Source organism: Bicyclus anynana, chromosome 20 (assembly GCF_947172395.1).
Source record: "Bicyclus anynana chromosome 20, ilBicAnyn1.1, whole genome shotgun sequence".
Taxonomy (NCBI): Eukaryota; Metazoa; Arthropoda; class Insecta; order Lepidoptera; family Nymphalidae; genus Bicyclus; species Bicyclus anynana.
In genome coordinates, this window is record NC_069102.1 from 9,399,201 (window position 1) to 9,415,384 (window position 16,184).

Consider the following 16,184-nt stretch of genomic DNA (forward strand, 5'->3'; position numbering starts at 1 on the left):
TTTGCGTTAAACCGCGAACGGACGGACGAACAGACAGACATGGCAAAACTAATCCTTGTGGACTACGGAACCCTAAAAACTACTTTGTATACTATGGTTCAATCACACTTCACTCTATCACACTATTATTATAAAGGCGAAAATTTGTTTGTAAGTGTGTGTGTGTGTGTGTGTGTTTTCTTTAAAATCTGTTTTTAACACTTTAAATTCAGTTTTAAAATGTGAAAATACTTAATCCATTTCTCTACATTTGAAAAAGAGATCTATTATACCAATAAATCAATTCCGCGAGAGCTGTGAAATGAAATATAGAATGTCAGGGGTGTGATTCCGCTATTTTATACTAGTCGATGTAATATTCGCCTATAACAAGTTTTATTAGAATTAGAATTTATTTCTTTAGGATAGGAATCTCACCTGATGGTAAGTGATGATTCAATCTAATATGGGGCTAAGTTATTAGGAGGAGGATGAAAATCCACACCATTTTCGGTTATTACACGACATCGTACCGGAACGCTAAACCGCTTGGCGGTACGTCTTTGCCGATAGAGTGGCAACTAACCACGGCCGAAGCCTTCCACCAGGCAGACCTGGACCAATTAAAAAAACCTCATTCGGCCCAGCCGGGAATCGAACCCAGGACCTCCGTCTTGACTCCAATCCACCGCACATACCAGTGCGCCACAGAGGCCGTCGAATGCGTCATTGTTAACATATTAAATTGAATCTATACTAATATTATAAAACTGAAGAGTTTGTTTGTTTGATTGAACGATCCGAACTGGTCCGATTTGAAAAATTCTTTCAGTGTTAGATACCCCATTTATCAAGGAAGGCTATAGGCTACATATTATCCCCGTATTCCTACGAGAACGGGAACCACGCGAGTGAAACCGCGCGGCGTCAGCTATTTTTATTATATTTCTGTTTGACGCAGGTCGTTCACGGAAGCACTATTAAATTGGGTGAAACGAAGTTACTCTGTCACGTTCACGCGGGGCACGACACGTGCGGCCATTGTGAACCGGGACTTATCATGGAGAGTAAGTTCTTTCATGTGTATTTGATGCAGACAAAAAAGTTACAAGAGCTAATGGACGTTTGGATCCCAAAAAACAAACCTTCAATCACTTCCAGACGCTCCCCAAGATATTCATTCTGGTTTTTCCGCAATAAAGTCAAAGTCAAAATTTATTTATTTCAAATAGGCTTAGTTTACAAGCTCTTTCGAAACGTCAGGTAATAATATTAAACTTAAGATAATGGTGATAATAAATATTCGAAAACTTGAAATTAAAGTTACGAGGGTTCCAATTCAATTCCAATAAAGATCTTAACTTCCCTACAATAGCTCAGTATTTCAATCGAAAAGCTATTTTGATAGAGCCGCAACTCATTCCATCCAATTAGTGGTTGAAGCTTGCTTGTACAACCTGAATCTAGGCTCAGTTTACAAGCACTTTTGATACGTCAGTTGACAATTTGTAAAGATTCTAGCACCGGTTCGGAAGGCTGATTCCGCTGAAAGAAATCGGCGAGAAACTCAGCAGTTGCTCTTTAAAAAAAAAAATCAAGCCCGATCCAAACCTCCTATAGAAACCGATGGCCTAAAAATGTCCATTTAGGCCCTCTGTTTCATATAACACAAACAAACGCTACATCCAGTGGCTCCTTGCTCTGTGCGTGCTGTCATCGGTCCATCTAATCCGACCAAAATTGGGGAGACGCAATGGAGAATGTTGACTATTTTCAAATGTTTGCTTTCTGTATTCTCCGTTGAAAATAAAAAAAATCTCGTGAAAGAATTATTTCGATACGTTAATTAGTTCTCAAGATATGGAATTTTAAAGTGTGCGCGCAGCGACAGCCCGCGTTTAATGTGCGTCACGTCATCGTACAACACTTGCACGGCCTGTTCAGGCAATTTCGTACTTCTGCCGTAGCTACTGACGAACTAATGGTTAGCCATTAGTCAAAGAGTAAATTAATATAAGGGCCATTAGTTTGTAAATACGAAATTATCTGAACGGGCCGGGCAAGTGTTGTAAGATGACGTGACGTACAATAGCGCGACTGTTAGCGGGAGTCGATATTTATGCGAACTTTGAATGCATTTAAAATCATAACTATTTGGTATTTTTAAGTAAAACAAAAACTAGTGTATTTGTATATATAAAGGCTCTAATGTAACAAAGTTTCAAGTGATTTTGCATACCTAGTAACTTCAACTTCTTAATGCCTTGATCACACGTACCGAGCAAACGGGCAAGACAGTGCCCTCGGCCGAGTACTCGGTACGTATAAACATATCGACGAGTGCTCGGCCGAGCACTCGGCCGAACGAAGCGCCGAGACAGTAACTCGGCTCCCCTTCTACTAGGCCGAGTGTCCACCCTCCCGCTTTCCCGCAGTGTCTCGCTCGCTCACTCGTCAGGTCTGAACATGCATTGTCTCGCTACTCGGTCGACGGACACATGATTATCGTCACGTCGCCGCAAACGCCTTTTCTTATGATAATTTTCGTTTAAAACAATTCCAAATAAAATAAAATACACCATGTCTGTTAGTAACAAATGGGATGTCGAAACAACTATTAAAATTATACAGTTATATAAACTATATAAAAGGAACTATATCAACTAACGTTGCTTTTTTTCCAACAATTCCTTTAATTCATCTACTAATAGCGGAATGAGTAACTTTGTATATAATAATCGTTTTGCGGTCCATCTTATCCGGATTATAGTCTCAATTTATCTGAACTGACTGTGCTAATTTCAAAACACGTGTGAACAACTACTCGCTTGCATTACTGTCTCGGCCGAGGACCATTTTACTCCCTCGCCCGTTTACTCGGTACGTGCGATCAAGGCATTAGACCCCAACGGCTATCGATCAAAAAGTCTTCCTGCCAGTAAACAACAATACAAAATTAAAGCAATTTCAACCTTACAGTGGAAGAGAAAGAGAAGAAAGTGGCGTACACGCGAACATGCAGCGTACAAAAACAACATAAGCTCGAGTTAGCTCGCCTGAAGAACAAATACGCTCCCAAGCGTTTGGCGATAGAGGAAACCGCTTACAACGACAGGGCACAAGCGAGAAGAGAGAAGGTCGGATCTACACACCATGCAGAGAAAACGCAGACCAGTGATATTAATACGTAAGTTACTATTGACAATATCTTACTCATCATCATCTTCACTTGGTACCATCCTCATAACGATGGTCAATAAAGTCATAATAGATGGTAAGCCGTGATAGCCCAGTGGATATAACCTCTGCCTCTGATTCCGGAGGGTGTGGGTTTTAATCCGGTCCGGGGCATGCACCTCCAACTTTTCAGTTGTGTGCATTTTAACAAATATCACGTGTCTCAAACGGTGAAGGAAAAACATCGTGAGGAAACCTGCATACCTGAGAATTTTCTTAATTCTCTGCGTGTGTGAAGTCTGCCAATCCGCATTGGGCCAGTGTGGTGGACTATTGGCCTAACCCCTCTCATTCTGAGAGGAGACTCGAGCTCAGCAGTGAGCCGAGTATGGGTTGATAACGACGAGATGGATAGATTTTGTTAGTCAGTATATGAAAAACATTCCAGACTTCCAAAAAGCGTTTTAATAAAGACAATATCCTACTATTAAAACATTTGTATTTTACGTATATAGAAATAGAAGCAGAGAAGCATCTTGGAATTGGGAGATCTTAAACAACTCTGTATAATATACTGACTGACATACTATCGTACTAAAATATTGAGGACATAGAGAGTGCACCTGTGCTCAGAGCTGTGTACAATATTTTCTAGTTTCAAACTACCCGCTTTAGTCTAAATTCTTTCAGAACGTTTTCTTTATATATATATTCTTATATATCGTATATTTTCTTTCATTATCGTAATTATTGGTCCTATCGGTTTGTTCTATTTCAGTATTAGTTTTTTGCCCTTGATATAATTGTTATACGTAAATATCTCCTTTTTAACAAAAAAGAACCATCAAAATCGGTCCATAAACGACGAAGTTATTCGCGAAAATATTTAAAAACACTCCTCCTTTTTTGAAGTCAGTTAAAATATAGAAAATTCTATTACTGCTATTTGTAAAGTTCGATACTTTTTGATTAGTATCAATTATCGATTAGTTTCACTCTAATTACAATTTATTCTACTCTTACATCTGTTTCTTTGAAACTATTTTTATTCATTTGAATTTATTACACTTTTGTACTAAATATAAACCATTTTATTTGGATACAAAAGAAATTATTAAAAATTCCTTTAAAAAAAATGTTAAAAATGTAAACCAACCTTTTTATTTCTAACAGGTTTATAGCACCAGATAATAAAGGTTTCAAATTGCTGGAGAAAATGGGCTGGTCGAAGGGCGAAGGGCTCGGCAAGGACAACCAGGGAAACCAGGAGCCGGTGAGATAACTATACACTTGTGCACTATTATTAGCCGCTGTGACTCTCATAAACATAATATATACAGGATGTTTCAATTTTTCAAACTAAATGGAATTTTGGATGTAGAATTTCTGTCAGGAATCTGTTTGCTTTGATTATTATAAGAAAGAAGTGGTGTGCTAGATATACCATTAAGTACGATCATCAGCTGCTGTGACTTAAAAAACAATATACAGGATGTTAAATTTTTGTCAAACTTAATGGAATTTTGGAATTTACAAATATTTGTCAGGAAACTATTTCGTTTGACGGTATAAGAAACTGGGAGGTGGTGTGCTAGATAAATTCTTAAAAATGATCGTTAGCCGCTGTGACTTTTATAAAAGTATATACAGGATGTTTTATTTCAAAGTAAATAGAGTTTTGGTGTTGGGACTTCTATCTATATGACTAAGAAACTTGGGTGTGTTCTAGATATACCAATAGACACATTTAGCCGATGATTGTTGATAGTGATTTTAAAGTAACTGCGTTTTATTAAGCGCTTATAAGATACTAAAACATAAAAAAAAATTAAAATTTTTGTCTTTCTTTCTGTCTGTCCTATCTATGTTAATGAGGCTTTCATGAAATTATTGAGGAGATTATTAAGCAACATACAGGATACTTTGTATCCCTGAAAAATCAATACTCCCGCGGGGTTTGTGAAAAACTGAATTTGACGCAGATGAAGTCGCAGCTAGTCCTAGAAGTTAACATAAATCCTCTCGACAAAATCTTGCTTCAATACTAATAAACGCGAAACTTTGTATAGATGTTTTTTTGGATGTTTGTTTGAACGTTTGTTACTCTTTAAGGCCGCAACTTTTAAACCGATTTAGCTGAAATTCGGATTGGAAATAGATTTTACTCTGGATTAACACATAGCCTACTTTCGTCTCGAAAAAATCCATGGTTCCCGAGGGATTTGTGTAAAACTAAATTTCACGCGAACGAATTCGCGGGCGACCGCTAGAGTTCTATATAAAATAGTAATTATCTATTTTAAACTGCAATGAAAGCACATAAGTTAATTATAAATCCGTAAGTAGGCAAAGGGAAGTCATTTCAGACGACTTAAGCCGGAAAATCAGAAACATTACCACAATCTAAAGATTATCGTAGTGCCGATAGAAATTATTAAATTATACCTACAGCCTTTACTATGAACACGTATAATTAATTAACTATGATGTGGTACATTTATTAGAACAAGCAATAATTATTTTAACACCAGTGAGATTTTCACGAAAATTTGGATTTAGACAGGTTTTTGCATATTGAATTTGTCTACACAATATTTTTTTGTGTGGTACTCGTATGTCGTTTTAATGTTGTTGAAAAAAAATGGTTCATCAGATGTACCCATGTGCAAACCCATCGTCTTTAACGAGCATGCAAAAAGAGACGTTGTCGACCAATGGCAGCGGAGGTAAAATATCGCTCTCTCTTTCGTCACAACGCAATGAAATAGAGCAATATTTTCGGTCCTTCGCTATTATCATTTGTCTTTCTCTAGTCTCGAGTCGATATACGCATTCTAAACCTTCATCTTCTTCGTAGCTCATTGAAAACCGGGGCCGCGAACGAGTTTCGGATAAAGTTGTCGGTCATCTGACGAACGTTGAGAAAAACTAACGCGATGAATTATTATATCTCCATTAAGGTTCGACGTGACTAATTAGTTCACCTGAAGCATATATTCAAAATTTTTGTGCAAAAAAGTTCCGACGCAAAAAAAGACCGTCGAATCGCGAAACGATTTGGGCAGATTAAGGTTCTGTCGTAATATAAAATGATTTTGCTTTAGTGCCCAGTCAAATTTCGGTCTCATGAATATAATGAACTAGCGACTTGCTGCGGCTTTGTTCGACTATTATTTTATACCAAAATACTATTGTGAATCACCTTTTGGTAGGATTCTTCAGAAAGTTAGACACGCAGTCGCAGACTTTTAGATTTTTTCGAAAGGATTATTATAATTTAAATTGCGTCCTATTTTGGTTTTTCAATTGATATTCTGATTATTATTTTGTGATTTTTGAAATAACAGCTCAGATTGTTGTACGCTATTAAAATTGACTACTTATTATGGCCCGAAGATCGCGCTTAGATAACGCGCGCGTGCGAGATAACGCGCTTGATTTGATCAACCTATAATCGGCTCACTGCTGAGCTCGAGTCTCCTCTCAGAATAAGAGGGGTTAGGCCTATAGTCCACCACGCTGGCCCAATGCGTATTGGCAGACTTTACATACGCAGAGAATTACGAAAATTCTTTGGTATGCAGGTTTCCTCACGATGTTTTTCCTTCACCGTTAGAGACACGTGATATTTAATTTCTTAAAATGCACAGTACTTAAAAGCTACGTCTAGACAAATATAACTCCGTGATTGTATCATCCGAAGCGTTCAAAATAAAAACTGAGCAAAATTCGTATTCAAAGACTCGACATTTTTATGTATTTTTAACGATTAAATCGAAAACACATTACAACGTAATTGATTTATAAATGCCATAATTATTTTATCTTTACCCGCGAGTCCCTAAAAAGGTTCGTTTTTTTTTCGTTATGTCTGTCCGGCTGTAGGTCAGGCGCGCCTACCTGCACATTTAAAACAATTTGCGTATTTTTTTTTCACCGTCTCGCATTAGACTTGGACGAATGACGGGCCGCTATTAAATTGTGTCGAGACGGTGACTGTGAGGGTTAAGGTACGGTTTACTACTGCTTTTTAACACGCTTATATTGAGCTTCACTTGTAACTAACTATGTATGTAAGAAAATCTTGGAATCTTAATTAGACCCGGTCTTCCCGGTCTTCGATTAGGATGAAATTTTGCACACGCTCTGAGTTCTGATGACAATACATGACTAGCTAAGAAACGTCATTACAAATCCAATATGGCGGCCTCCCCAAGATGGCGGACTGGCTGTTTGAAATCCAACCCCATAATATGGATATCAAATGAAAGGGTTTGCTGTCAGCAATACGAAAAAAATAGTCACGTGACTTTAATTCAATTCCGAAACACACGCGAATTTCTGCGACCGAAATTACGCGACTGACAACTTACAAAATCAGGCTCGTTTGGTTATATACAATTTATCCCCATTGTTATTTATTTTATTAACGCTCATAATTATTATAAAACTTCAATTATGAAATACAATAACATCATAAAAAAATTAGACTACCTATAAACTGTATTTCGCGAAAAATTGGTGGAAATTGATGGAAATTTACTATCATTGGTAAATCTGTATTTTCACGTAGATATAAAACATTTTAGACTATTACTTGGATTTTCTTATTACGCTTAATATTACGCTTCGACAAGGATCATTAGGTACCTCGTAAACTGTAACTTGGATTTTCATTATTCTTATCATGTTGACTATAAATAGGCAACTATCACCATATTAGGTTGTTGCAAATAACAAACTCTGTTGCAACTGTGATTTCTATCACTTATGACATGCTTCATGGTCACAGATTAATTTATATAGTGATTTACCAGTTAGACAAGTTTTCAAAACGTCTGCTTTGACTCAACATGCAGTTTTCATTTTCATCAGAGCTATTTAATAGGTTTAGGTCTTTCATTCGAATTAAAAAACAGTTCTGTGACGGAATTGCGGCGGGAAAAGACATTAGGATAGTGTGCTCAAGAGTTATTCGACGTCATAACACCTTCCCCTTTGTACCATAGAACCGCAAGACATCGGGTGGGTTTTCATCTCTATATTGTTGATGTCCCTAGGACTCTTATACAAAACGCTTTGCGTCTTGTTTACTCTATCGCACGCCTGGGTTTAGAATACTATTCTACGTTTTCTGATTCTTATAACTTGAGTAACTTTAATACAAGAATATTAAAAACAGGCATCTTCTATAGGCAAGCGTCCGTCAGGTGAGATCATATGGTCAAACGCGAGCTATTCTGCATAAAAAAGACAGGGAGAAAATACACACACACAAATACATAGTGGATTTGTACGAGTAAGAAGTCACATGGCATTGTGTAGGAAAGCCTCCTCCGTGAAAGAGATTGAAGGAGGCATTCGTCCATGGGCTGCACTGAAATCCTTTCTTCGTTCTTCATTCCGAAAGTTATGTCCTAAAATTTTACTCAATTTTCCAGGTTTATCTAGCTTCTGTAGACTTTCTTAATGTCATTGAATATTTTAAAAATATTAAAGAATAGTAAACGTAATTAATTTGTTTTTAATGTTTAAGAAAATTATTATCTTCTCTTAGGATAATTTTATAGAGGAAAAAATTGTGGAAAAAATATCGATAGAAATATCTTTATAATATGTCGTGTACAATCTAATTTTATACTCGTATGAACTTTCGCATTAGAACGTCTACTGTGACTTATTGAATAATTTTCCAGATTAGTTTAATCTATGAAAGCGCTTATACTTACAACCTTCGCTAAAGCATAACTCTGATGGAAGATAGCTTGCCTAATCCTGATCTATAACTGAGAGTCGATGATATGAGATTACCCCATTTATTGATGATAAATAATAATAATAATAATAATAAATAATAAAATGTTTTATTTAGCTGATTACAACACAAACATACAATATGAAATAAATAAAAAAAAACAATGAAAAAAATTAACACATGATTAAAGTAAGACAAAAGTTTACAAAATAGTGACTGCACACCTTGGGTAGTGGCTCTGCAGAGCTTTGCTCCCTGGCGTGCGGTCTCTTCTTATATCTAGATTACACTTATGTTACAATTATTAAATCTACATTACTTACATTCATGTTAATCTATACAGATAATCATTAAGTTTCATCAGCTAAAAAGGTTACTGCCTCAGCATAATGCTGCAGTGTTTGCAACTGCAGCGCTGATTTTCAGGCGCAACCTTTGGTGGCGTCACGACACGATAGGATAACGGTTGGATACCAATTTGACTAAATTAAATAATATAATACAGTAACTTAAAATATATAACTGGATAGGAAATATAACAAAAATAAATGAAAAGAAAGAAAATCAAAAGGAATAAATTGTAAACAACCAAATCCTAATTTCCATAAAAAACATATACCTACTCTTTAACTTGCAGTAAATGAATTTTTTAGGTACATTTCATTAAAATTTGAAAGCTAAGCATAGCAGTAAGGATAACGAAACAGTCTCATTATTATGACATACATCCCCATTTTTTTATTGTAGTCACCGGTTTTTTTTTTTTTTTTTGTTTCGGCCTTTATTGTGATTTTTTTTGTTTTTCTAGGAAATATTTTTTAATATATTTTATAACGAATGTACACTGTCTCACGCCTCTATGAAAGCACTTACATCCTTCGCTAAACCAATGTAAATCCGATGCGATGGGAGATCGCTACATCTATGAGTGAGAGTTGATGATATAAGATTACCCCACTCATTGATGATAACGAATGAACACTGTCTCACGCCTCTATGGAAGCGTCATCCTTCGCTAAAGCAATGTAACTCCGATGCGATGGGAGATCGCTACATCTATGAGTGAGAGTTGATGATATGAGATTACCCCACTCATTGATGATAACGAATGAACACTGTCTCACGCCTCTATGGAAGCGTCATCCTTCGCTAAAGCAATGTAACTCCGATGCGATGGGAGATCGCTACATCTATGAGTGAGAGTTGATGATATGAGATTACCCCACTCATTGATGATAACGAATGAACACTGTCTCACGCCTCTATGGAAGCGTCATCCTTCGCTAAAGCAATGTAACTCCGATGCGATGGGAGATCGCTACATCTATGAGTGAGAGTTGATGATATGAGATTACCCCACTTATTGATAATAACGAATGTACACTGTCTCACGCATCTATGATAGCGTTTACATCCTTCGCTAATGCAATGTAACTCCGATGCGATGGGAGATCGCTTGCCTCATTCTGATCTATGAGCATCTATGAGTGAGAGTTGATGATATGAGATTACCCCACTCATTGATGATAACTAATGTCTAGTCTCACGCCTGTGGTGTAAAAGTAGCCTAGTAGCGACATGTGTAAGCCAATGGGACTGTACGTGGCATACATATTAAAACGAACGCGCGAGTCCATCTTGATACTGACTTTGACATACTGTTGCAACCACTCTGTGACAGTTCTCAGACATGCGAATCAGCTCTCATATCACGAATCCTTAATGTTTCCGATAAGATCTTTAGTGAAGGGAATGAGTAATGTTTACCTTAACTGATGCACAACTGGTAGGTACATGCGATGTGTTTACAAAGTTTAATAAAATCTTTATTGCTTTGCGACAAATGTTTGCAATATTTGACAATCAGAACAATAATAAAACAATTTATCTTATCAAACAAGTTTATTAAAATAACACACACATAAAGCCGTGATAACCCAGTAGATAACCCCTGCCTCCGATTCCGGAGGGTGTGGGTTCGAATCCGTTCCGGTGCATGCACCTTCAACTTTTCAGTTGTGTGCATTTTAAGAAATTAAATATCACGTGTCCCAAACGGTGAAGGAAAACATCGTGAGGAAACCTGCTAATAAAGAATTTTCTGAATTCTCTGCGTGTGTGAAGTCTGCAATCCGCATTGGGCCAGCGTGGCGGACTATTGGCCTAACCCCTCTCAGTTTGAGAGGAGACTCGAGCTCAGCAGTGAGCCGAATATGGATAAGGAATACACACATTAATTCATCATCATCAATATAGATTCGATAAAGCTGTACCTAACTATACTATGCACAAAAATTAAGGGAGCAGAAAAAAAATCCAAATTTTTGGGGGATTTTCAACAGGCTGTAACTTATACAAAAATGGTCGTACAGCAAAAAAATAAAAAGCAAATTGTAGCTCTAAGTGTTTAGTTTTTGGATCTGAGTTTGAAAATTTTTTTTTGAAAATATTTTTCGAGTAATCATAATAAAACCACCGAAAAAAAAATTTTCGAAATTTTTTTGGTTTCTTTTTTAATCTACGGACGTGGAAAAAATTTTTTCGACTCAACCTCCATATGGACCGGATAGCTTGTTTATTCAGATTTAATTTCGTTTTTTTTAAATCTCGATACGAGCATTTCTCGCTGAGATATCGATGTTTGAATGGAAAAAGATCATTTTGTCTTTGATTACCAATATTTCAGCAACCAATGATCGCACAGAAATTTTGAGGTTGGTTTCAAAAACTTGAATAAACTCTCTACAAGGATTGGCAATTGAATTTTGAAAAAAAAATTTTTTTTCAATCATTACATGAATTTGAAAAAGCATCCAAAAAAGGGCTTTTTGTCGTTTTTTGGAAAATCAAGCGCCCAATCAAAAATATTGCGGAAACCACTGACGTTAAGTGTGCCTTTTACTGTTCAATATACCCACAAAAACCCTACAAAGTTTTAATTCAATCCAGCCAACCGTTATTTTTTTCCACTTGATCGAATTTTTGAAAAAATTAAAGGAGCAAGAATTTCGCTCTGAAAATGTCATAATTTACGCTTTTGTGCTTGCGCACGTGTATGTTTGTGTTCCACAGTATTTTGTGACTCCAAACTCACTCTCCGAAGATGTATGTGTGTGTGTGTGTGTGTGTGGAAGTGACGAACCACAGGGTCTCAATCTCTGATAAAACCACACACATACACGTGCGCAAGCACAAAAGCGTAAATTATGACATTTTCAGAACGAAATTCTTGCTCCTTTAATTTTTTCAAAAATTCGATAAAGTGGAAAAAAATAACGGTTGGCTGGATTGAATTGAAACTTTGTAGGGTTTTTGTGGGTATATTGAACAGTAAAAGGCACACTTAACGTCAGTGGTTTCCGCAATATTTTTGATTGGGCGCTTGATTTTCCAAAAAACGACAAAAAGCCCTTTTTTGGATGCTTTTTCAAATTCATGTAATGATTGAAAAAAAATTTTTTTTTTCAAAATTCAATTGCCAATCCTTGTAGAGAGTTTATTCAAGTTTTTGAAACCAACCTCAAAATTTCTGTGCGATCATTGGTTGCTGAGATATTGGTAATCAAAGACAAAATGATCTTTTTCCATTCAAACATCGATATCTCAGCGAGAAATGCTCGTATCGAGATTTAAAAAAAACCAAATTAAATCTGAATAAACAAGCTATCCGGTCCATATGGAGGTTGAGTCGAAAAAATTTTTTCCACGTCCGTAGATTATAAAAAAAACCAAAAAAATTTCGAAAATTTTTTTTTCGGTTGTTTTCTTATGATTACTCGAAAAATATTTTCAAAAAAAAATTTTCAAACTCAGATTCAAAAACTAAACACTTAGAGCTACAATTTGCTTTTTATTTTTTTGCTGTACGACCATTTTTGTATAAGTTACAGCCTGTTGAAAATCCCCCAAAAATTTGGATTTTTTTTCTGCTCCCTTAATTTTTGTGCATAGTATATTATTTTATTTTGGTTCTGCTTACAGTCTTTGTCCAGTTAAATATCAGCGTTGTGGGGCTCGAATATTTGTATTCTGTTATCTATTCTTTTTTATTTTTTTTAGATTTATTGCGCATTAAAATAAATATATATGTTAATATATTTATCTAAATAAAATCAATGTTTGGAAAGGTTCTTTTTTATCATATGTTTGATTTTGATAAAAATAGACGGAACCTTTAATCGTATCCGACACACACTTGACCGGTTATTTTGAACTTGGTTGACAAATAGACTGCAATCGTTTTCCGTTTCAAGTTGCAGTAAACCTATAATTAATAGAGACGCTTTTAATATGTAAATGTATAATATTCCCATCCACATTTAAGGGCCTTTCCATTTGTGATATTACTCTCATATTAAAGTAGTTTATTTTCTTAATCCGGCCCTGTCGCAAAATCTTAGTGAATGTCGTCAAAGTATAAACCTCCCTGCCAAATTTCATCTTTATACGTCAAATGGTTTTCGAAATAGCCTGATAACCATTAACGGTTCGTAGGTAATTTCGTCATTTGTCGCACGTCAGTTGCTCGCAAGGCAGCGGGCTGCGATCATCCAGGTTGTCCCGATACATCATCATTATCGATACGTGCATCTAATTACAGAAAATTGCATTTACTGTAGATACTACACTAGCACAGTAAATGAATTTGTTGAAGCGCCCGCTTAAAATAATCTAAATAAAGGCATGCACTAAATGGCCGTCCCTACATACATACAGTTATCGGTTCGTACTTCGTATGTAATTTCGTTATTTGTCGCACGTCAGTTGTATAGGGCTGCGGGCTGCAATCATCAAGATTGTCCCGATACATAATCACATCGATACGTGCGTGTAATTATAGCAAATTGCATTTTCTGTAGATACTACACTAGCACAATAAATGAATTTGTTGAAGCCCCCGCTTTAAATAATCTAAATAAAGTCATGCACAAAATGGCGGGCCCTTAATACATACAGTTATCGGTTCGTACTTCGTAGGTAATTTCGTTATTTGTCGCACGTCAGTTGTGTAGGGTTGCAGGCTGCTTCATCTAATTACAGCTAATTGTAAGTACTTACTGTAGATACTATACATACACAAGCAAATAGTAAATGAATTTGTTGAAGCCCGAGCCCCCGCTTAAAATAATCTAAATAAAGGCATGCACTAAATGGCGGGCCCTTAATACATACAGTTATCGGTTCGTACTTCGTAGGTAATTTCGTTATTTGTCGCACGTCAGTTGTATAGGGCTGCGGGCTGCAATCATCAAGATTGTCCCGATACATCATCACATCGATACGTGCGTGTAATTATAGCAAATTATACTCCGCGTCTTGTGGGACGTCGATAAAGCTATTGTGCTGCATTAAGTCGCATTTTTCAAATCTCACATTACGGTTGCGTTCGCCTTAAGCTGTTTTTGAAGTATCTCCGATTTAATCAGAATCTAAAGAGGATTCGTAGAAGCGGTAACTTATATTTAAATAGTGCAAGTTGTTATTTCTCTCCTGTTTTTAATCATTCGTCTAATATTATGCATCATTATCAACCCATATTCGGCTCACTGCTGAGCTCGAGTCTCCTCTCAGAATGAGAGGGGTTAGTCAATAGTCCACCATGCTGGCCCAATGCAGATTGGCAGACTTTTACACACACGCAGATAATTAAGAAAATTCTCTGGTAGGTTTCCTCACGATGTTTTTCCTTCACCGTTTGAGACACGTGATATTTAATTTGTTAAAATGCACACAACTGAAAAGTTGGAGGTGCACGCCCCGGACCGAATTCGAACCCACACCCTCCGGCATCAGTAGCAGAGATCATATCCATTGGGCTATGAAACTTAACTTACATAAATACAGCGTCATTGCTCAAGGAACTCTCAAACCTAAAGAGTCCACAGATGACACTTAAAGTTCAAAACGCGTTACTGACTGATCATGAGATCTAAAGGTACAGATCTCAATTAGGAGAATTCATAAACCTAGCAACAGTGATTAAAATTTCCTAAATACAATCATGACAGTGCGATCTGTAACTATTGACCACTACCTATTATGTTATATCCCACGTCTCACATGCCATACAGCGCTAACGGCTGACGTCCAATAAAACTGATCGTGTGTTGGTCGCGATGTTCGATCGACGAACATATAATCAATTTCATCGGCTGTTAAGCCATTACCGCTGCAAGCTTGTGAGATTACTTGATCGTCAGCGGCTGACGTTATGTCAAAAGTTACGCGAATTCCCTTCATCGTACAAAAAGACTACGAAACTTCTCTTTAAAATTAACTTTCAAAAAAACCGAATCTAACTTGATTTACCGTGTGCTTTAGTAACCTACTATAGACAGCCACACATAGTTATGAAAACTTATGATACTCTTCTTACGCCATAGATTAAATACATTAGATACTCATTTGTATTGTGGCATCCCTAACTCGCAACATTGTATGACCATACGCTTTAACACATCATATATCATCGGCAATGAGGAACAACCTCAGGACGCGTACGGATTGTGTCATTACTGTACAGGGGACAACCAGCCTAACTAACCACAAATGCAATGACCCTTACCGCATTAGACACAAGGACGATAATCTAATAGCTGGGGTTACTAAATTGCGGTCTACCGTACTCACCGGAGATTATTATAAGTAATTTATGCTTGAGATTAGATGACGGCAATATGATCGGAGTCACACGTGTTTTCCCTTGCGGTTACCATCCGATAGGAGTTTGTCTGTGATGGATATAGTAAAAACTTGATATAAATTTATATTAAGCACTAATATCAGATTCAGAGTACCTTACTGCGTGGTGGAATGAGATATCATCATCATATCAGCTGATCGACGGACAAATCGGACAAAGAGCTGACCCCCCACCAGGTGGACTGACGACATCAAGCGAGTCGCAGGGATTCGCTGGATGCACGTGGCTCAGTATCGTGATGTTTGGAAGTCCCTACAAAAGGCCTATGTCCTGCAGTGGACTCCATTGGTTGTAATGATGATGATGATGGTAGCCTATAAAAGTGACTGTTCCAAATATTACCCAGAACCATGATCAGCAGGCTAATTCACTATCTTTAACGTATGCTAGTTGACATATACGAAATTGGATTGCTAAAGATGTATGCATCCGGTGCTTACTGGTGGATATCATGAGTAGGTACGAACAAGGCATTTTGTCAGTTGATTTGATGTTTATTTTAATAGGTTCATAATAAAGACCAAAATAGTGAACAGGTCAAATGTAACTTAACCAATATGTATGTATATA

At 36.8% G+C, this 16,184-nt stretch overlaps 1 protein-coding gene across 3 annotated transcripts in view; it reads left to right on the plus strand.

Annotated features, from left to right (window-relative positions):
* Positions 1 to 16,184, plus strand: part of LOC112057975 (angiogenic factor with G patch and FHA domains 1) — a 50,606-nt gene that overhangs the window by 7,545 nt on the left and 26,877 nt on the right. For all 3 annotated transcript variants that reach the window (XM_024098595.2, XM_024098593.2, XM_024098594.2), the window contains 3 exons: positions 941 to 1,046; positions 2,959 to 3,166; positions 4,330 to 4,429. In XM_024098595.2, coding sequence (XP_023954363.2) covers positions 941 to 1,046; positions 2,959 to 3,166; positions 4,330 to 4,429 — 414 coding nt within the window. The remainder of the gene's footprint in view (positions 1 to 940; positions 1,047 to 2,958; positions 3,167 to 4,329; positions 4,430 to 16,184) is intronic.